The sequence below is a fragment of the Salvelinus alpinus genome, chromosome 18 (genome assembly GCF_045679555.1).
Source record: "Salvelinus alpinus chromosome 18, SLU_Salpinus.1, whole genome shotgun sequence".
Lineage (NCBI taxonomy): Eukaryota > Metazoa > Chordata > Actinopteri > Salmoniformes > Salmonidae > Salvelinus > Salvelinus alpinus.
In genome coordinates this window covers 4025794-4047606 of record NC_092103.1, presented here as the reverse complement: position 1 = coordinate 4047606, position 21813 = coordinate 4025794, and the positions used below count along the sequence as shown (strand labels likewise).

Sequence of the window (21813 nt, the reverse complement as noted above, 5' to 3'; positions counted from 1 at the left end):
GATGATGTTGCTATCATTAGATAATTTACAGTTTCCCATAGACTATAAGGCTATATATAAAATGATAGAATATTAGGGCCACAGAGGGGAAAAAAACACAAGTCATAATATTGTAACCAGTTGTTTTAAAGGAGGACAGTTGTTAAAATGACAGATGTGGGGCATTTCGTGAAATTGTACTTCAGTATGGTTTCATAAACAAAGACATGCTGATGTGCCAGAATATTAAGTATCACATTGTCATAAGTATCAAAACTGTAAAAACAATATGTAGCTTTTCTGCAGAAAGAACCAGCCTCATAAATTTATGACTTTATCCTTTTTCTTCAGTGTGGCCCTAGTACTCTGTCATATAAACAAATACACATTCCATATGAATATAAAAACACAATGTGTAACATTATGTTCCTTTATTGAATAAGGACAAAACAAAGCAGGTAAACCATCAGCTCCTTTCGAAACTGAAGTCACAGTGACTCTACAAGATGGAAAGCACAGAATCCAAGCATATTATACAAAATGATACATACACATTCAAAGGTCTGTATATAACACACCCTGCATGTCTGCACACTAAAATAAATGCAGGACAAATCCATACACATCAACTGAACAGACAAATGAATGGATGCAGTAGCCTCCCTGCAGCCTTGTATTACACACAGTATACCGCACAAACATCATAAGAGGCCAAATTCGTCAAAAAACGAACCCAAAAAAAACCAAATCCTCTGCCACCGCAGGACATATTTAACCAAAATTGAAAGCACACATACTAACTAAAATAATTCAACACATATTGGTCCCTCAGCAGCCGACCACTGTCGTCATCAGGGAAGATTGCCGGATTGTCCCAGTCCATGGCTGGTGGCACTCTGGGGGTCCTCTCCTTCCTCAGGCAGGCCACATTGTGGAGGACAGCACAAGCCACAGTAATATCACATGCCCTAACAGGGCTGACCCTTAATTTGTGAAGGCAGTGAAAGCGTGCCTTCAGGAGGCCAAAGGTCATTTCAACTCTGGCCCTGGTCCTGGCATGGGCATGGTTGTAGGCCTGCTGTGCTTCCTGGGGGTCTGTGAAAGGTGTCAGGAGAAAAGGCTGGCAGCCATACCCCCTGTCTCCCAGCAACACACCAGAGAATTCACCTGTCAACACAAAATCTCATCATTACTACCTCATAAACACAGTGATATTCTTGACACAGCCATGATGGTTATAAATAGGGGTTGTGTGGCTTACCTTGTGATAGGCACTGATAGATTTCAGAGGCCCGAAAGATTCTGGAGTCATGGACTGAGCCAGGCCATTTTGCCACAACATTGCTGATCACACAGTCAGCATTGCAGACCATCTGAAATCATAAGATGAGGAATATTACACCAATCAATGCACATCACTGGCAATGCAGAGTGTTCGTCAATGGACAATATCAAAAAGTTATGTTCACCTGAACATTAATGCTGTGAAAGGATTTCCTATTCACAAAATCGGCCTCATGGGCACCTGAGGGGGCTTTTATCCTTATGTGTGTGCAGTCCACTGCACCAATGACATTGGGGAAACCTGTCACACAAAGTAATGAGTATCCTACTATGTGTTAACAGTTGTCCTGTAATTTGTAGATCCTCTTACCTGCAATCCTATAGAACTCCTCTTTGATGTCACAGAGTCTTCTGTGGCCAGGGAAGGAGATGAAGACATCTGCTAATGCTTTGATAGCCAGACACACACTCCTTATTGTGCGGCAAATTGTGGCCTTGTTCAGCTGTTCTGCATCCCCCACTGAGTACAGGAAGGCTCCACTAGCAAAAAAGCGCAAGGCCACACAAACCATTTGCTCCACACTCAGTGCATGGCTCCGTGCAGTGCGGTGCTTAATCCTGGGACCCAGTAGTCTGCATAGATACCTGATGCCATCTGCAGAAAACCTGTATCTTTCATATAGATGGTCATCAGGGAAGGCCAGTGGGTCCAACCGGTCCCTGAAGACCCTTTCTCGCCTGAAGGCTCTCCTCAGCACAAGTGCTTCTTCATCCACCACATCTCGCACGAATGGGCATGCCATTGTCAGAGCAGAAAGGAACACACAATTTTGGGCCTTCATATAGGCTAGTGGCCACACCTGGTGCTGGGGGGGTGGGCAAAAGAGGGCGATGCCTTATAACGATGACTTGGTTGTACTGATTGCTGGGAAAATAAAAAAAAACTTAGAAAGATGCCACCGTCCTGTGTGCTCACAATAAGAGCTCATATGTCATGGCTCACTTGACTTTACGAGAATATACCTAATTTTTATTTTGAGCTGTGTCATCTTCTTGGAGCTGGGGGAGGAAAGAAAAATAATGATTAATACATTTGTGTTACAGTTAGCATACAGTGTACATTGAAGGCATATCTCACCTCCCTCTCAAGTTTTTTTATTTCAAGGTCCAGTTTCCTAATTGTCCTCTTTTTTATTTCGGACTCCAGTGCAAGATTTTCCATCTTTTTCTTCTTGTACTGAATGTCTATGTCTGCCAGTTCTATTTGGCGCCGGAGGTGGTTGCCATACAACTTTCTGATAGCTTGTGAGCTCTGTGAACACAATACAATTAGCGCAGCTGGAATTTGGCAGGATGTGGTGTCCTTTTATTAATACGCACTATGTTGCCAGGCTGGTTTTCCCACTGTATAGCATCTGGGTCCTGTAAAAGAAATTAGATTTTTTGATTTTGATGAGGACTCCTCACCATTGTAGAGTAAATAGTACTTTCACAGTCTTAACATGATACCTCATGCCTTCTGGAATCCAGAGAGATGGTCTCCTCCTCATCATCGTCTCCATCATGTGCTGTTGCTGCTGCACTGGGGCCTTCACCCTATCACATTTAATCGGATTCATATTGAAGCTAGTAGACAAGACATGCCAGGCCTACAGTATGCCTTTGATGGAGTACTCACTGGATCAGCATCGTCTGGTGCTTGTGCTGGTGGCTCTAACAGGAACACAGTGCTGCCAGACACTGCAAGGCAATAGGTAAACCAAAGTCAGACAGTCCAAATTGATTCAATATGAATGTGGTTGTATCCCATGTAGAGATGGAAGGACATACCTTGAATGAAGCGGGTGGCATCTTGGGAGGAACCTATGCTCGTCTCTTTCCCCCCAGGGATCCCCTCTAAGACGGGCCTGCCTTTATTTAGCTCCAAGGCCATGTCCTCTGCTGGGGTAAGGTCAGCCTTTGGTGACCCACCACCCGTGCCTTGTCTGTGGGTATTCTTTTTCACTGCTAAAACAGTACAGACAATGTGTGAGCAGGCACCTTCTGGGTACAATATATGCTTGTGCTTTGTTAAATATTAGTCAGGGACCATACCATTCTGCAGAATGTTCTTGTATTTGATTTTGACCTGCTGCCATGTCCGTTTTGGCCCGTTCATGTTTAATCTACACACACACACACACACACACACATTTAATGGAGTCACACTGCAAAAAATTACTTGGTATTTTTGTCTTGTTTTCAGTAAAAATATCAAAATTTATCATAGCTTTATACAGTGTGATGGAGTTACTTTACACAATTTCACTCATATCTGCAGTGCATTTCAATTAAAAATTTAACCGTTTCATAATTACAGTACAACTGCATTTTTGGAGATGTGAATTAAATATTTGAATTGTAATTGTGATGTTTCAGCGGAGTGGTGAGTGTGTAATTGTGCACTACTTACGCATTCAGGCGGTCTGCAATACTTTGCCACGCTTTTTCTCTTTGCTTTATCACTGTGGCGGTGTTGCCTTTCTTCTTAATTATATCTTTTACCTCCTCGTATGCCTCCATGAGGATTTGTGCTTCCGACGGGGAAAAGTACGCGGCTCTAGTTGCCATGGTAAATCAGTTAATCTGTGATCTGTGGCGGGGTCTATTTGAGTGAGCCGTGAGCGCGCACCTATCCAGGATTGGTTTCACCTGGCTTAATGAATCCGTGTCTGCTCATCCTGGCTTGGTCTTTGTGCAACCAATTAAGCCTGGACGCACATGTTTTGGCTTCATTGAGCTCAGCTGAGTCATTTATCCCGGATGTCTTAATTCTACTTTTGTGCAACAGGCCCCAGACGGAACTGTTTCGGTTGTTCTTTGTTTGTTTATTTTGTATTTTAGTGTTCAGTGCATTTTAATAAAATGACGAACACTTACTACGCTGCACATTGGTCCGATCCTTCCTACTCCTCCTCAGACGAAGAGGAGATCCGTTACAGAACCACCCACCAACAAAGGACCAAGCAGCGTGGGAAAATGGACTCCTGGACATGGGAGGACATTTTGGACGGCAAAGGACCATGGGCACAGCCCGGAGAGTATCGCCGTCCGAAAAAGGAGCTGAAGGCAGCAAAAGCGGAGCGGCACGAGAGGCAGCCTCAGAATTCTTTTGGGGGGGGCACACGGGGAGATTGGCGGAGTCAGGTAGGAAACCTGAGCTAACTCCCCGTGCTTACCGTGGCGAGCGTCGTACTGGTCAGGCACCGTGCTATGCGGTGGAGCACACGGTGTCTCCAGTACGTGTTCATAGCCCGGTGCGCTACATCGCTGCTTCTCGCATCTGCCGGGCTAGAGTGGGGATCGAGCCAGGAGGGAGGATGCCGGCTCAGCGCATCTGGTCTCCAGTGCGTCTCCTCGGCCCGGGTTATCCTTCGCGGGCTTTGCGCACTGCGTCTCCAGTGCGTCTGCACAGCCCAGTGCGTCCTGTGCCTGCGCCCCGCAGGTGCAGGGCCAAAGTCACCATACAGCCAGGACGGGTTGTGCAGGCTTTTTTCTCGAGACCTCCAGTGCGCCTCCACGGCCCAGTGTATCCGGTGCCTCGGCCAAGGACAAGGCCTCCTGCATGTCTCCCCAGCCTGGTGAGTCCTGTGCCTGTGATAAGCTCTAACCCTCCTGCATGTCTCTCCAGTCTGGTGAGTCCTGTGCCTTCTCCCAGAGCCAGAACCCCTGTGTGTCTCTCCATTCCAGTGATAATCCATGGCACGAAGCCTCCAGTGATGATCCATGGAAAGAAGCCTCCAGTGATGATCCATGGCACGAAGCCTCCAGTGATGATCCATGGCAAGAAGCCTCCAGTGATAATCCATGGCACGAAGCCTCCAGTGATAATCCATGGCACGAAGCCTCCAGTGATAACCCATGGCAAGATGCCTCCAGGGATGATCCATGGCACGAAGCCTCCAGTGATAATCCATGGCACGAAGCCTCCAGTGATAATCCATGGCACGAAGCATCCAGTGATGATCCATGGCACGAAGCCTCCAGTGATGATCCATGGCACGAAGCCTCCAGTGATGATCCATGGCAAGAAGCCTCCAGTGGTGATCCATGGCACGAAGCCTCCAGTGATGATCCATAGCACGAAGCCTCCAGTGGTGATCCATGGCACGAAGCCTCCAGTGGTGATCCATGGCACGAAGCCTCCAGTGAAGATCCATGGCACGAAGCCTCCAGTGAGGAGATATGGCACGAGGTCTCCAGCGACACTCTCTAGTCCGGAGCCTCCAGCGTCGCCCTCTAGTCCGGAGCCTCCAGCGTCGCCCTCCTGTCCGGAGCAGCCAGAGTCTCCCTCCTGTCCGGAGCAGCCAGAGTCTCCCTCCTGTCCGGAGCAGCCAGAGTCTCCCTCCTGTCCGGCGCTGCCAGAGCCTCCCGCCTGTCCGGCGCTGCCAGAGCCTCCCGCCTGTCCGCCCTCCTGTCCGGGGCCCGCTGCGAGGGTCCCCGGTCCGGGGTCGGCGGTAAGGGTCCCCGCTCCAGAGCGGTGAAATGCCCACCCAGACCCTCCCCTATAGGTTCAGGTTTTGCGGCCGGAGTCCGCACCTTTGGGGGGGGGGGTACTGTCACGCCCTGACCGTAGAGATCCTTTTTCTGTCTCTATTTTGGTTGGTCAGGGCGTGAGTTGGGGTGGGCATTCTATTTTTTGTGTTTCTATGATTTTCTATTTCTATTTCTATGTTTTGGCCAGGCATGGTTCTCAATCAGGGACAGCTGTCTATCGTTGTCTCTGATTGGGAACCATACTTAGGTAGCTCTTTTTTCCACCTGTGTTTGTGGGAAGTTGACTTTGTTTAGGGCACATAGCCTTTGAGCTTCACGGTTTGTTTTTGTAGTGTTTATTGTTTTGTTCGCCGTCACTTTGATTTAATAAAGAAAATGTACGCTTACCACGCTGCACCTTGGTCCTCTCCTTTCAACAGCCGTGACAATTTGAGCGTGCACTGACCTTGGTGCTAGAAGGGGTACGCAGCTGCAGGATGAATGTTTGAAGGCGTACGGAACTATAAAACGTTTGGGAACCGCTGCTCTACAGTAATGGTGAATAGGTCCAGTGGTGTAAAGTACTTAAGTAAAAATACTTTAAAGTATTACTTAAGTAGTTTTTTGGGGTATCTGTACTTTACTTTACTATTTATATTTTTTGACTACTTTTACTTTTACTTCACTAACTCAAGTCAAATAAAATCTAATTGATTTATAAAGCCCTTTTTACATCAGCTGATGTCACAATGTGCTGTACAGAAACCCAGCCTAAAACCCCAAATAGCAGGCAATGCAGATGTAGAAGCACGCGGGCTAGGAAAAACTCCCTAGAAAATCCAGAACCTAGGAAGAAACCTAGAGAGGAACAAGGCTCTGTGTGGTGGCTAACCCTCTTCTGGCTGTGCCGCGTGGAGATTATAACAGAACATGGCCAAGATGTTCAAACGTTCATAGATGACCAGCAGGGTCAGATAATAATAATCACAGTGCTTGTAGAGGGTGCAACAGGTCAGCACCTCAGGAGTAAATGTCAGTTGGCTTTTCATAGCTGATCATTCAGAGTTAGAGACAGCAGGTGCGGTAGAGAGAGAGTCCAAAACAGCAGGTCCGGGACAAGGTAGCACATTCACTGAACAGGTCAGGGTTCCATAGCTGCAGGCAGAACAGTTGAAACTGGAGCAGCAGCATGACCAGGTGGACTGGGGACAGCAAGGAGTCGTCAGACCAGGTAGTCCTGATGCATGGTCCTAGGGCTCAGGTCCTCCGAGAGAAGGAGAGAGAGAAAGAGAGAGAAGGAGAGAGAGAAGAAGAGAGAAAGAGAAAAAGAGAGAGAGAGAGAATTAGAGGGAGCATAAATTCACACAGGATACCGGATGAGACAGGAGAAATACTCCAGATATAACAGACTGACCATAGCCCCCCGACACAAACTATTGCAGCATAAATACTGGAGGCTGAGAGAGGAGGGGGCGGGAAACAGTGTGGCCCTGTCCGACGATACCCCCGGACAGGGCCAAACAGGCAGGATATAACCTATACTACATTCCTTAAGAAATTATTGTACTTTTTATTCCATACATTTTCCTTGACACCCAAAAGTACCCGTTACATTTTGAATGCTTACTGTAACAGGACACGAAAATAGTCAAATTCACGCATTTATCAACCAAACATCCCTACTACCTCTGATTTGGCGGACTCACTAAACACACATGCTTCGTTTGTAAATTATGTCTGAATTTTGGAGTGTGCCCCGTGGCTTTCCGTAAATAAAAAACCAAGACAATTGTGCCATCTGGTTTGCTTAATATAAGGAATTTGAAATGATTTATACTTTTACTTTTGATAATTAAGTATATTTTAAACCAAATATTTTATACTTTTACTCAAGTAGAATTTTACTGGCTGACTTTTACTTTTACTTGAGTATTTTCTATTAAGGTATCTTTACTTTTATTCAAGTATGATAGTTGGGTACTTTTTCCACCACTGAATAGGTCAGAGAAGTCAATGACCCGTCTTTAATCATTATGATACTGAAAATATATTCACCTACTTTTAATAATCTCGTAAGTAACATGTGATCGTCAAGATGACGCGACATGATGTAAGACTTATATATTTGTCCTAATCGAAAGAATATTAAAACTCACCAGTATTATTATTATTTTTTTTTTAATTATGTCATTAATAATGAGTGCGTCCTAAGACCAACAGCTGTCATTTATCTCCCTCCAGCCCCTAACCAGACCTCAGCTCATAATGAAAACCCTAATCATCTCCCAACAGAACACACAATAACAGAAATGTACTGTCCTGCCATTTCCAATGAAAGACAAAAAATGATTTGAACCATGATAGGTTTCTGGTAAGCCAATATCCCCGGGGTATCTAAACAAAGGATTTCAATGCCCCCCTTTGAAATGAGAAGACACGTAACAAAGGCATCTTTCGCAATTGCCCACTGTCATGAGAAGCTCTTATAAGAAACACATTTTCCAGAGCAGAACCAGCTAGCACACTGTGAGCCATTTACAACCGCCTGCCTGTTCCCCTGGACAGCTAAAACAATCTGCTAATCAGCATGAACGATGATTAACCACCAATCTATTCAGGTCAATGGGTACCTCAGGCATGGCCACAGACTGTCAGAGGAGGTGACAGGATCAACAACTTGCTGCCAACTACCGTACCCAGGCTTTACACTTAGTACTCTGCCTGGTCTGGGCATGCTCTCATAGCATAATACAGTGTCTTTCTTCAATGTACTTGAATTAACCAACAAGTGAAAACAGCAAATAACAACGTGGAGAAATTGTCATATTAAAACGGCAACAAAAGTGCAGTTTATCGGAAATGCCCAAACCGGTTGTGTCTGTAGAGATTACTGAACATCAATGAGTTCGAGTCTTCTGTTGTGTGTAAATGTAGCGAATACACAAGTCGTACATCAGATGAATCATAGGCTGTGGTTGTCCTGAGCCGTCTGGGAATACATCAAAGGGGTGGTGCCCGTGTTGACGACGTGACTTCTTTTACTTCCTCTGTCAGCTCCTGGTTCCTGTCACTTCCACGCTGTTCTGCCTGACTTCATAACCTCTTTGACTTTCCAACTCGCTAGCGGACTCGCTCTCCCCGTGTCACAGGGCCGCAGCTCTACATGTCAGCTTAACCGCCGCCCGTCTGGCAGCTCGCTTCCATCACTGTCACGCACTCACATTCCAATGCACACTTCACCCCCATCACATGATTTACAGCCTCAGAATGGCCCACTCCGGGGGACACTGAGGGACATCTCCCTCTCACCGCTCTCAGGTTCTTCACTGCTATAGAATACAGTACCTGCTCGGGGATTAATTACACCTCCCTAAACTCCCTAACCTGGTACAAACTGTATGTTTTATTGTTTCTATTGGTAGAATAATCCCCTGGTAATCCTAACCAATTATGACCTCACCTCCTAAACTACCTGTTAATTGGTGGAGTAGGAAGTGTGTCGGTCTGGCCATTAAAACTGGAGGCTAGAGGCCTTCTAGAATGTCTTTGTGTGGAACCTCCAACCAGCTCAATCAGGTTCATCTAATGGCTGACCCCTGTTGTTCTCCCCTACTTTAACAGCAGCTATGTGTATTGAGGGTGAGGGGGTTAAGCCTCCCGCAGACAGCAGACAGACTACATGTTAACAGATAAGGCAGGACGACTAGCCCGACTCTACACACACCAACTCTTCAAATCAAATCAAATTATGTTAGTCACATTTTTATTTTATTTTTCAAATTTTATTTCACCTTTATTTAACCAGGTAGGCTAGTTGAGAACAAGTTCTCATTTACAACTGCGACCTGGCCAAGATAAAGCAAAGCAGTTCAACACATACAACAACACAGTTACACATGGAATAAACAACCATACAGTCAATAATACAGTAGAAAAAGTCTATATACAGTGTGTGCAAATTAGGTATTATAAGGGAGGTAAGGCAATAAATAGGACATGGTGGCAAAGTAATTACAATATACCAATTATACACTGGAGTGATAGATGTGCAGAAGATGAATGTGCAAGTAGAGATACTGGGGTGCAAAGGAGCAAAATAAATAAATAAATACAGTATGGGGATGAGGTAGTTGGATGGGCTATTTACAGATGGGCTATGTACAGGTGCAGTGATCTGTGAGCTGCTCTGACAGCTGGTGCTTAAAGCTAGTGAGGGAGATATGAGTCTCCAGCTTCAGTGATTTTTGCAGTTCGTTCCAGTCATTGGCAGCAGAGAACTGGAAGGAAAGGTGGCCAAAGGAGGAATTGGCTTTGGGGGTGACCAGTGAGATATACCTGCTGGAGCGCGTGCTACGGGTGGGTGCTGCTATGGTGACCAGTGAGCTGAGAAAAGGCGGGGCTTTACCTAGCAAAGACTGGTAGATGACCTGGAGCCAGTGGGTTTGGCGACGAGTATGAAGCGAGGGCCAGCCAACGAGAGCGTACAGGTCGCAGTGGTGGGTAGTATATGGGGCTTTGGTGACAAAATGGATGGCACTGTGATAGACTGCATCCAATTTGTTGAGTAGAGTGTTGGAGGCTATTTTGTAAAGTCGAGGATCGTAGAATGGTCAGTTTTACCGGGGTATGTTTGGCAGCATGAGTGAAGGAGGCTTTGTTGCAAAATAGGAAGCCGATTATAGATTTAGTTTTGGATTGGAGATGCTTAATGTGAATCTGGAAGGAGAGTTTACAGTCTAGCCAGACACCTAGGTATTTGTAGTTGTCCACATATTCTAAGTCAGAACCGTCCAGAGTAGTGATGCTGGACGGGCGGGCAGGTGCGGGCAGCGATCGGTTGAAGAGCATGCATTTAGTTTTGCTTGCATTTAAGAGCAGTTGGAGGCCATGGAAGGAGAGTTGTATGGCATTGAAGCTCGTCTGGAGGTTAGTTAACACAGTGTCCAAAGAAGGGCCAGAAGTATACAGAATGGTGTCGTCTGCATAGAGGTGGATCAGAGAATCACCAGCAGCAAGAGCGACATCAGTGATGTATACAGAGAAGAGAGTCGGCCCGAGAATTGAACTCTGTGGAACCCCCAAAGAGACTGCCAGAGGTCCGGACAACCGATTTGACACACTGAACTCTATCAGAGAGGTAGTTGGTGAACCAGGCGAGGCAGTCATTTGAGAAACCAAGGCTGTTGAGTCTGCCGATAAGAATGTGGTGATTGACAGAGACGAAAGCCTTGGCCAGGTCGATGAATACGGCTGCACAGTAATGTCTCTTATCGATGGCGGTTATGATATCGTTTAGGACCTTGAGCGTGGCTGAGGTGCACCCATTACCGGCTCTGAAACCAGATTGCATAGCGGAGAAGGTACGGTGGGATTCGAAATGGTCGGTAATCTGTTTGTTAAGTTGGCTTTCGAAGACCTTAGAAAGGCAGGGTAGGATAGATATAGGTCTGTAGCAGTTTGGGTCTAGAGTATCTCCCCCTTTGATGAGGGGCAGCTTTCCAATCTTTGGGAATCTCAGACGATAACGAAAGAGAGTTTGAACAGGCTAGTAATAGGGGTTGCAACAATTTCGGCAGATAATTTTAGAAAGAGAGGGTCCCGATTGTCTAGCCAGATTTGTAGGGGTCCAGATTTTGCAGCTCTTTTCGAGCATCAGCTATCTGGATTAGAGTGAAGGAGAAATGGGGGAGGCTTCAGCGAATTGCTGTGGGGGGTGCAGGGCAGTTGACCGGGGTAGGGGTAGCCAGGTGGAAAGCATGGCCAGCCGTAGAAAAATGCTTATTGAAATTCTCAATTATAGTGGATTTATTGGTGGTGACAGTGTTTCCTAGCCTCAGTGCAGTAGGCAGCTGGGAGGAGGTGCTCTTTTTCTCCATGGACTTTACAGTGTCCCAGGAGTTTGTGCTACAGGATGAAAATTTCTGTTTGAAAAAGCTAGCCTTAGCTTTCCTAACTGCCTGTGTATATTGGTTCCTAACTCCCCTGAAAAGTTGCATATCATGGGGGCTATTTGATGCTAATGCATTACGCCACAGGATGTTTTTGTGCTGGTCAAGGGCAGTCAGGTCTGGAGTGAACCAAGGGCTATATCTGTTCCTGGTTCTACATTTTTTGAATGGGGCATGCTTATTTTAAGATGGTGAGGAAGGCACTTTTAAAGAATAGCCAGTCATCCTCGACTGACATGGGCCAAATACAATAGGTGTAGACCTTACAGTGAAATGCTTACTTATGAGCCCCTAACCAGCAATGGAGTTTAAAAAAAAAACTACGGATACGAATAAGAGATAAAAGTAACAAGTAATTAAAGAGCAGCAGTAAAATAACAATAGCGAGACTATATACAGCGGGGTACCGGTACAGAGTCAATGTGCAGGGCACCGGTTAGTTGAGGTAGTATGTACATGTAGGTAGAGTTACTAAAGTGACTATGCATAGATGTAAAGGTGTAAAGGGGGGCCAATGCAAATAGTCTGGGTTGCCATTTGACTAGATGTTCAGGAGTTTTATGCCTTGGGGGTAGAAGCTGTTTCGAAGCCTCTTGGACTTAGACTTGGCTCTCCAGTACCACTTGCCATGCGGTAGCAGAGAGAACAGTCTATGACTAGGGTGGCTGGAGTCTTTGACAATTTTTAGGGCCTTCCTCTGACACCGCCTGGTATAGAGGTCCTGGATGGCAGGAAGCTTGGGCCCAGTGATGTACTGTGTCGTTTGCACTACCCTTTGTAGTGCCTTGCGGTCGGAGGCCAATCAGTTGCCATACCAGGCAGTGATGCAACCAGTCAGGATGCTCTCGATGGTGCAGCTGTAGAACCTTTTGAGGATCTGAGGACCCATGCCAAGTCTTTTCAGTCTCCTGAGGGGGAATAGGTTTTGTCGTGCGCTCTTCACGACTGTCTTGGTGTGCTTGGACCATGTCAGATGTGGACACCAAGGAACTTGAAGCTCTCAACCTGCTCCACTGCAGCCCCGTCGATGAGAATGGGGGCGTGCTCGGTCCTCTTTTTCCTGTAGTCCACAATCACACACCGTAACATTTGTTGGAGAAGAAGTGGCATTGCTGATGGGAAAAATACATATGGGCTTGGAGACGCTCAAAAAACAATCCACTCCAAACACAAAGGACAGACTTTTTTGTGACTGAACAGGACAGTTACTGGAAGGGGGAATAGGGGAACAGTCAAGTATAACGTCTCAGAAAATATATCTCCCTCCCTTCCTGGCCCCTGAATTGTAGGCCTATACTTTGACAGTGATGTTGGTGGTAGATGTTTTTCACTTGCGTTTAGATTACTTTTAAACATTGAGGTCACCCAAAGATTCCTATCTTTTGACCACATATTTTCTTTCCTTGTGTGTTTACATGTCTTAAATGACTGGTTGATTTATATACAGTGTACATATACAGAGCCAGCATTAGTGTACACATACAGAGCCAGCATTATGAAGATCCACAACTCAGCATGTGTCATGTTTAAAACCCAGGATTATGGCTTTGTTTGTTTCCACTGTGTTTTATTAATTTACGTTCTACGTGTCTCCAGGCACATGGGAGTCAACATAACAGGGGTTAGGAGTTGGCCATGTCCTTGTTTTAACTGATGGTATGTCTCACATGCTTTCCCCAAAGTGAATAGTGGCCATTGTTGGAATGGGTCAGGGGTAGGGCTTTTGGGGGATGTGTTTTATTTTATTTTGAATGTAGGGTGAGAAGATATGAATTTATTGAAGCATAAACTATTTCATCATTTAGAAACGCATACACAAAGCGGTAGTGTTTTATTGCCGACACACTAATGCCCAAAATGAATATTAAATCACAGGAAGTAAAGCATACTCATTAGAGGAAACTCCTCAACTATTCATTTCCACTTTTCACTGGGCTCCCAAGTGGCACAGCGTTTTAAGGCACTGCATCTCAGTGCTTGAGGCATCACTACAGACACCCTGGTTTGAATCCAGGCTGTATCACAACCGGCCAGGATTGGGAGTCCCATAGGGCGGTGCACAATTGGCCCAGCGTTGTCCGTGTTTGGCCGGTGTAGGCTGTCATTGTAAATAATAATTTGTTCTTAAATGACTTGCCTTGTTAAATAAAGGTTACAGTGCCATTGCAAAAGTATTCTTCCCCCTTGGTGTTTTTCTTATTTTGTTGCATTACAACCTGAAATTGAAATTGATTTTTATTTTGGATTTCATGTAATGGACATACACAAAATAGTCCAAATTGGTGAAGTGAAATTCAAAAAATAACAAAAATTTAAAAAATTTAAAAACTGAAAAGTGGTAAGTGCATATGTATTTGCTATGAAGCCCCTAACTAAGATCTGGTGCAACCAATTACCTTCAGAATTCAAATAATTAGTTAAATAAAGTCCACATGTGTGCAATCTAAGTGTCACATGATCTTAGTATATAAACACCTTTTCTGAAAGGCCCCAGAGTGCAACACCACTAAGCAAGGGGCACCACCAAGCAAGCGGCACCATGAAGAACAAGGAGCTCTCCAAACAGCTCAGGGACAAAGTTGTGGAGAAGTACAGATCAGGGTTTGAGTTATAAAAAAATATCAGAAACTTTGAACATCCCACGGAGCACTATTAAATCCATTATAAAAAAATTGAAAGAATATGGCACCACAACAAACCTGCCAAGAGAGGGCCACCCACCAAAACTCATGGACCAGGCAAGGAGGGCATTAATCAGAGAGACAACAAAGAGACCAAAGATAACCCCGAAGGAGCTGCAAAGCTCCACAGCGGAGATTGGAGTATTTGTCCATAGGACCACTTTAAGCCATACACTCCACAGAGCTGAGCTTTACGGAAGAGTGGCCAGATAAAAAGCCATTGCTTGAAGAAAAAAATAAGCAAATAGGTTTGGTGTTCACCAAAAGGCATGTGGGAGACTCCCAAACATATGGAAGAAGGTGCTCTGGTCAGATGAGACAAAAATTTAACTTTTTGGCCATCAAGGAAAATGCTATGTCTGGCGCAAACCCAACACCTATCATCACCCAGAGAACACCATCCCCATGGTGGGGGCAGCATCATGCTGTGGGGATGTTTTTCATCGGCAGGGACTGGGAAACTGGTCAGAACTGAAGGAATGATAGGTGACACTAAATACAGGGAAATTCTTGAAAGAAACCTGTTTCAGTCTTCCAGAGATTTGAGACTGGGACAGAGGTTCACCTTCCAGCAGGACAATGACCCTAAGCATACTGCTAAAGCAACACTGGAGTGGTTTAAGGGGAAACATTTAAATGTCTTGGAATGGCCTAGTCAAAGCCCAGACCTCAATCCAATTGAGAATATGTGGATTGCTGTACACCAGCGGAACCCATCCAACTTGAAGGAGCTGGAGCAGTTTTGCCTTGAAGAATGGGCAAAAATCCCAGTGGCTAGATGTGCCAAGCTTATATAGACATACCCCAAGAGAGTTGCAGCTGTAATTGCGGCAAAAGGTGGCTCTACAAAGTATTGACTTTGGGGGGGTGAATAGTTACGCACGCTCAAGTTTTCTGTTTTTTTGTCTTATTAACAAAAAAATAACAAAAATATTTTGCATCTTCAAAGTGGTAGACATGTTGTGTAAATCAAATGATACAACCCCCCAAAATCAATTTTAATTCCAGGTTGTAAGGCAACAAAATAGTAAAAATTCCAAGGGGGGTGAATACTTTTGCAAGCCACTGTACATAGTAGCAAATGATTGGTTTCAGACATTGACATCAATGACATTTAAACTCTCCACAAAACAATCTGATCTGTGATCTTGTTTCCTTTTGAAACCCAAGACAGTTTGTCAAACACCATCATCCCCAAAGCCAGAGCCTGTCCTACCTTGTTTTCTGGCGCACTTTGGGCTGGAGTACTGGGCGCAGGGGAGATAGATATGAAATGTGCCTTGTTTTCTTTTCCTACGCTTGCATTGTTGTCCGATGATTCGATTTTTGGTTGTAAGTGCAGTGTCACCTGATCTTTTGATTGGGTGTAAGGTTACTGGCCATGAGAAATAATGAACCTTGGCAGGCTACAGCACTACAGTAGACAACACAGGCTACAGTTGTATAGCTGTCCAGCTGGCCGAGTGCACTGGGCCATTGTGCTCAATCACATTGCATGTAGAACATTTGATTTATTTGCAAAGCACCGAGTGGAGTTGGAAACAATGGAGTCATATTAAAGTAATCAACAAAGTCCTAAAGCTGTAAATCCTTTAATAGATTTTTATCAAGCATTGCTAAAAGGCTTTATAGTATTACTATTTGCATTACTTAATTCAACTCACTACTTCTGAATCAGAAGTGCACAGAGAGATATTGTGGCACATGTATTGAAACAGTAGCAATGATTTATATAGATGTTGTGCTTATGGGGGTTAGCCTTCTAGTTCACTCTAGCAACTTCTAGAATATGAAGAGAAAAGTTGCACATTACCAAATCAAAGTTCACTCTCCATGTTTAAAATGGTAGGCTTTGCTGTATCACTTGACTCATATGTGTTCATTAATTATTTGTTCAATCTAAATGTATTGAAGCGTACTGAAATATGCTTTAGACTCAAAATAATAAATACATCCAAATTATAAAATGTTGTTTAGCATTTCTATCCAGGGAATTTAAATAACAGTCATATAAAAACACTCTCCACTACTTCCATGTGTAAAGCCCCCCCCCCCCCCCCCCCCCCAGGTCCCATGCTAGGCTATATAAACTTCACTAAACGCCTCGCTCCCCAACAACATTATCCCCACAACTAGCCCAGTTGTCACTAAGGTCAGCAGGCAGCCATCCTGCATTTGAGACCCATCACAGTGGACAATATTTTCCCAGCAGCAAGTGTTGTTCACTGGGTTCCCCAGCTGTGCTTAGACCTCTGTCCCTCCAGAGTCCCTGTCACTGTGCTGGGCCTGGGCGGATTGCGAATGGGAAATGCAACTGTTAAAGCATGTAGCTGTCATAGCGGCTTAGCCACTAGCCTGTGGATGAGGCCCAGGGGGAGATGTCCTTTCTGGGCCAGTGGAACCCAATAAAGACTGCCGGTGCCGCCTGGGGCCTCCGCTACACTGGTGGCTGGATGGCTGGATGCATGGTGTTAAAAGACCAGCTCCAACATGTTCCCTAACAGGTTTCTCTGAGAATTCTCACCCTGACGTACAACTGTGTTTTCATTCTCATGGCGCCCCAGTGTTGGGTTGCAAAGGGAGGGAGACTTGCTGGAGATGTTTCTGAGTGTGTTTCTATTCCAGAGTGAGTCGGGTTTCTCTGGTTCAGAACTGGCGGGTTGTGTTGACCCTGTTGTGGTTCTTCAACACCATGTTTTAGGGAGACCCAGGGGACTATGATTTCAAATAGCTTTCTCTAAGAGATACTCAATACGGAAGGGCCTGTACTTAGTGGTATTGGAACTTGACTGGTGATTTAAAAAAATATTTGGATCCAAAAGACCAAATCTGAGAGAGAACTGTAATATTAAAACCCTTTGTACAGTATGTTCTTTGTAATACAATCTTGTCAACAGCCTGTGTGTATCTATTTCAGCATGTTTGTCCTTATGTCCACACAGAGACTGAGATAGAGAGGCACCAAAGGAATTCTATTGGCATCATGACCTTCATTCTCTGCCATCACCTTCAATCCTCTCACTCCATTCCCTTCTTGTAGAACAGGTGCAGCAGGATGCTTCTCAGATCCCAGATTAAGACAGGTTTTGGAGAATTGTAAATGGAGTTAAGATATCCAGATTACGCATATGGATCAAAAACTATAATAACATAGAGGAAGCAGAAAATTCCTTATTTAATCCATGCATAGAAGACGTTATGTGTACGTTAATCTGGTGGTGGGGTATGTGGGTGTATTCACTGGTCCAAGCTGTTCAATCCACTGACCTTTGAGTCAAGCTTTTGTCAGCTCTATCAGTACACATTCACTGCAGCAAAACATTTCTGACACGTAAATCATTTACAGTGGTGTGAGAGAAGAATGCAACTGATTTCAGCATCGGACCCACATTTTCTACTATTTCTATTCTAGTCCAATATACATTGTTTGCAATCTTTTACTGCAAATACCATGCAGACCAGAATCAGGCAGTGAGGATCAATCAGTGTATTTGTCTGCAGATAACAAGGCTAACTCTCACCCTCTCTGCAGTCTCTGCAAAGTGCCTCCAGTCAGAGAGGTCAATATCAACATATTACTGAGCTCTGACAGACAGACCCGCAGACAGGAACATTTTACTGAGCTCTGACAGACAGACCCGCAGACAGGGACATATTACTGAGCTCTGACAGACAGACCCGCAGACAGGAACATATTACTGAGCTCTGACAGACAGAACCGCAGACAGGAACATATTACTGAGCTCTGACAGACAGACCCGCAGACAGGGACATATTACTGAGCTCTGACAGACAGACCTGCAGACAGGAACATATTACTGAGCTCTGACAGACAGACCCGCAGACAGGAACATATTACTGAGCTCTGACAGACAGACCCGCAGACAGGGACATATTACTGAGCTCTGACAGACAGACCTGCAGACAGGAACATATTACTGAGCTCTGACAGACAGACCCGCAGACAGGAACATATTACTGAGCTCTGACAGACAGACCCGCAGACAGGGACATATTACTGAGCTCTGACAGACAGACCCGCAGACAGGAACATATTACTGAGCTCTGACAGACAAACCCGCAGACAGGAACATATTACTGAGCTCTGACAGACAGACCCGCAGACAGGAACATATTACTGAGCTCTGACAGACAGACCCGCAGACAGGAACATATTACTGAGCTCTGACAGACAGACCTGCAGACAGGAACATATTACTGAGCTCTGACAGACAGACCCGCAGACAGGGACATATTACTGAGCTCTGACAGACAGACCTGCAGACAGGAACATATTACTGAGCTCTGACAGACAGACCCGCAGACAGGAACATATTACTGAGCTCTGACAGACAGACCCGCAGACAGGGACATATTACTGAGCTCTGACAGACAGACCCGCAGACAGGAACATATTACTGAGCTCTGACAGACAGACCTGCAGACAGGAACATATTACTGAGCTCTGACAGACAGACCTGCAGACAGGAACATATTACACGAGCTCTGACAGACAGACCCGCAGACAGGAACATATTACTGAGCTCTGACAGACAGACCTGCAGACAGGAACATATTACTGAGCTCTGACAGACAGACCCGCAGACAGGAACATATTACTGAGCTCTGACAGACAGACCCGCAGACAGGAACATATTACTGAGCTCTGACAGACAGACCCGCAGACAGGGACATATTACTGAGCTCTGACAGACAGACCCGCAGACAGGAACATATTACTGAGCTCTGACAGACAGACCCGCAGACAGGAACATATTACTGAGCTCTGACAGACAGACCCGCAGACAGGAACATTTTACTGAGCTCTGACAGACAGACCCGCAGACAGGGACATATTACTGAGCTCTGACAGACAGACCCGCAGACAGGAACATATTACTGAGCTCTGACAGACAGACCTGCAGACAGGAACATTTTACTGAGCTCTGACAGACAGGGACATATTACTGAGCTCTGACAGACAGGCAGCAATGAGACAGGATCAGCAAGTCAGCAGCACCTGCTTTTCTCTGTCCACACACACACATGCACGCTCACACACTCGTACACACACAGACGTACACACAGCCCACCACATCCTAATCTAATAAGTGCGATGGCTAGCTTGATTAATAAAGCCAGTTATTGACTTCTAATTGGCGCCGCTCTGCTCTGCTAATTTCCTGGGACAAAATTACACTAATGCGGTTTGCTTGATGGAGTACTTATAGTAGTCTCCTAGGAGAGACAGGTCTCTGAAATGAATAGATAACAACAAGGGAAGAAGAGAGAGAGAGATTTTTAAACTTTGATAAAGATCGGGGGCTGTTGTTTCAGCGCGGACCATTTTTCTAATCAGTAGCCTGCTGTCTTTGGAAATGTCATCCTGCAGTATTGCTTACTGAGCTGGGCTGGGCTTGGGAGAGACTTGGACAGGGGCCGAGCTGCGGACTTTCACTTGAGGAGTGTAACACTAGCCACCTGTCTACACTAATGAATTCTCTCCAAACCATTCACCTCTGAGGCTCTCACTGTTGTATATACACTACCACAATGAGCCCATTAACTTGACCAGGCTGCTCGTACTGTATTGGAAAAATCCATACAGCACTTACTGTATGGGGAATATGAGAAACATACACATACTGTACACAGTGCAGTGTTAGATACAGACCAGTCATGAAACTCTTCATTATCCTGCCCTGCCTCAGATCCTTTGAGTCCCATTTGGCTTAAATCTGTTTTCACATCCAGGATATTTATTTTGCGGCACACTGACGGATTATCTAAAAAATGTAGCACTGTTCGCGTCTTATTTCTGTTCTTAATCCATATTTGTAATCTTGTGTCCTATTGTTCTGATTCTCAGCTCTGTTCACAATCCCTGCAACACATGTTTAATCCTGGATTGACACTGATCTGTGTGGCTTCAAGCACCTGTTCCTTCAATGTGACAAGACAAGACATACATTAACTTGAGGCCAGTGGTGTGTATTGATGGATGCTAAGGGAAGTCAGGCATCCCCAAATATTTGTCCAATATATATATTTTTAAATTATGATAGAATTCCCTTCAATTCATAAGTGGCTGAATCTCAATGGAGAAATCATCAGAGCGAGGGAAACAGCACCCCTCTGTCTCATTATGTGTAGGCCATGTATCTGATGCAGTGGAGGCTCCTCAGTGAATTTCATAAAAATATATATTTTTAAACATTTAAAAAGTTATCCTTTTTTAGATAAAACTATACTAAATATAATCATGTCACCAAATAATTGACTAAATCACACTATTTTGCAAAGGTCTACAATAGCCTCAACAGCACTCTGTATGATAGCACCATGGTGTAGCCGGAGGACAGATGGCTTCCATCCCCTTCTGGGTACATTGACTTCAATACAAAACCTAGGTTGGCTCATGGTTCTTACCACCTTCCATAGACTTAAACAGTAATTATGACAACTTCCAGAGGACGTCCTCCAGCCTATCAGACTTCTTGCAGAATGACCTGACATGTTGTCCACCCAATCAAAGGATCAGATTTAGAGAGTCACTCAATATGCTGTAATAGAAATAAGGTCATGCTCATGAAAAACAAAATGTCCTCCCTCATTTTAAACGGCACCGACTGCCACTGATCTGATGTTGTCTGGACCAAAATGTTGTCGCCATAGCATTTGATTAATACCAGAAAGCAGTTGGCCTTTCTTAATAAAAAAAGTATAAAATAATTAGCCAATCAGAGATAAGCTCAACTATGGGTTGTCCTGGTGCAGCAAAACACCCCCCAAGGGAGGCCAGTTTGAACTTAGCTTCACACCAATCAAATCACATCCAAAGCAAAATGTCATTTTCAGAAACACTTTCTGGTCTGCTTGTGTTGATGTCCTGCAGTAGCTAGCTGGCTAAATCAGACAATTCCTAAGTCTTGGAATGGGTGTGGTTTTTGACTTGTGGTGGATTTTGACTTGTGGTTTTGACTTAATTCTCTGTACAGGCCAATGACTATGATAGCGTTTCTGATCTAACCATGAACTCATATACTGTGCCACGGTAGCCTAGATGTAGCCTAGTAGGCTCACGTTAACAAGCATGCTAACTTAGCTAGTTCATTGTTGCCCATGCAAGGAAGTTAGGCACAAGCCTTTTAGCTAGGTGACAAATGACAACAAAAACTAAAAGCATAGGCCTCCTGAGTTGCGCAGTGGTCAAATGCACTGATCAGCGCTAGAGACATCACTACAGACCCGGGTTCGATCCTGGGCTGTGTCGCAGCCGGCTGCGACCGGGAGACCCGTGAGGCAGCGTAAAATTTACCCAGCGTCGTCCGGGTTAGGGGAGGGTATGGCCAGCTGGGATGTCATTGTCCCTTCGCGCTCTAGCAACTCCTTGTGGCAGCCGGGCG

At 45.1% G+C, this 21813-nt stretch overlaps 1 protein-coding gene across 6 annotated transcripts; it reads right to left on the bottom strand.

The window, feature by feature from the left end:
• Nucleotides 1-374: 374 nt before the first annotated feature.
• Nucleotides 375-4181, bottom strand: LOC139543538 (putative nuclease HARBI1). 6 transcript variants are annotated; one of them, XM_071349713.1, is made up of 12 exons: nt 3716-4178; nt 3358-3428; nt 3094-3270; nt 2942-3003; nt 2773-2859; nt 2644-2685; nt 2402-2575; nt 2287-2322; nt 1634-2188; nt 1449-1564; nt 1241-1352; nt 375-1146 (listed from the first exon to the last, which is right to left on the bottom strand). In XM_071349713.1, the coding sequence occupies exons 1-8, from the start codon at nt 3871-3873 to the stop codon at nt 2287-2289; spliced, it is 807 nt and encodes a 268-aa protein (XP_071205814.1). In that variant the 5' UTR covers nt 3874-4178; the 3' UTR covers nt 375-1146; nt 1241-1352; nt 1449-1564; nt 1634-2188. The 6 variants fall into 6 exon arrangements, with proteins under 6 accessions (XP_071205814.1, XP_071205811.1, XP_071205812.1 ...); XM_071349710.1 differs by having other exon boundaries at nt 2287-2575; nt 3716-4181; XM_071349711.1 differs by lacking the exon at nt 1449-1564 and having other exon boundaries at nt 2287-2575; nt 3716-4181.
• Nucleotides 4182-21813: the final 17632 nt, after the last annotated feature.

What these genes read in the sequence shown, in the direction of transcription:
- LOC139543538 (XM_071349707.1), bottom strand. Translation starts at nt 2,105, where the DNA reads ATGAAGGCCCAAAATTGTGTGTTCCTTTCTGCTCTGACAATGGCATGC. An exon ending in TTCACAGCATTAATGTTCAG is followed by an intron (nt 1,353 to 1,448) that starts GTGAACATAACT and finishes TTATGATTTCAG; the next exon opens with ATGGTCTGCAATGCTGACTG. An exon ending in CTATCAGTGCCTATCACAAG is followed by an intron (nt 1,147 to 1,240) that starts GTAAGCCACACA and finishes TTGTGTTGACAG; the next exon opens with GTGAATTCTCTGGTGTGTTG.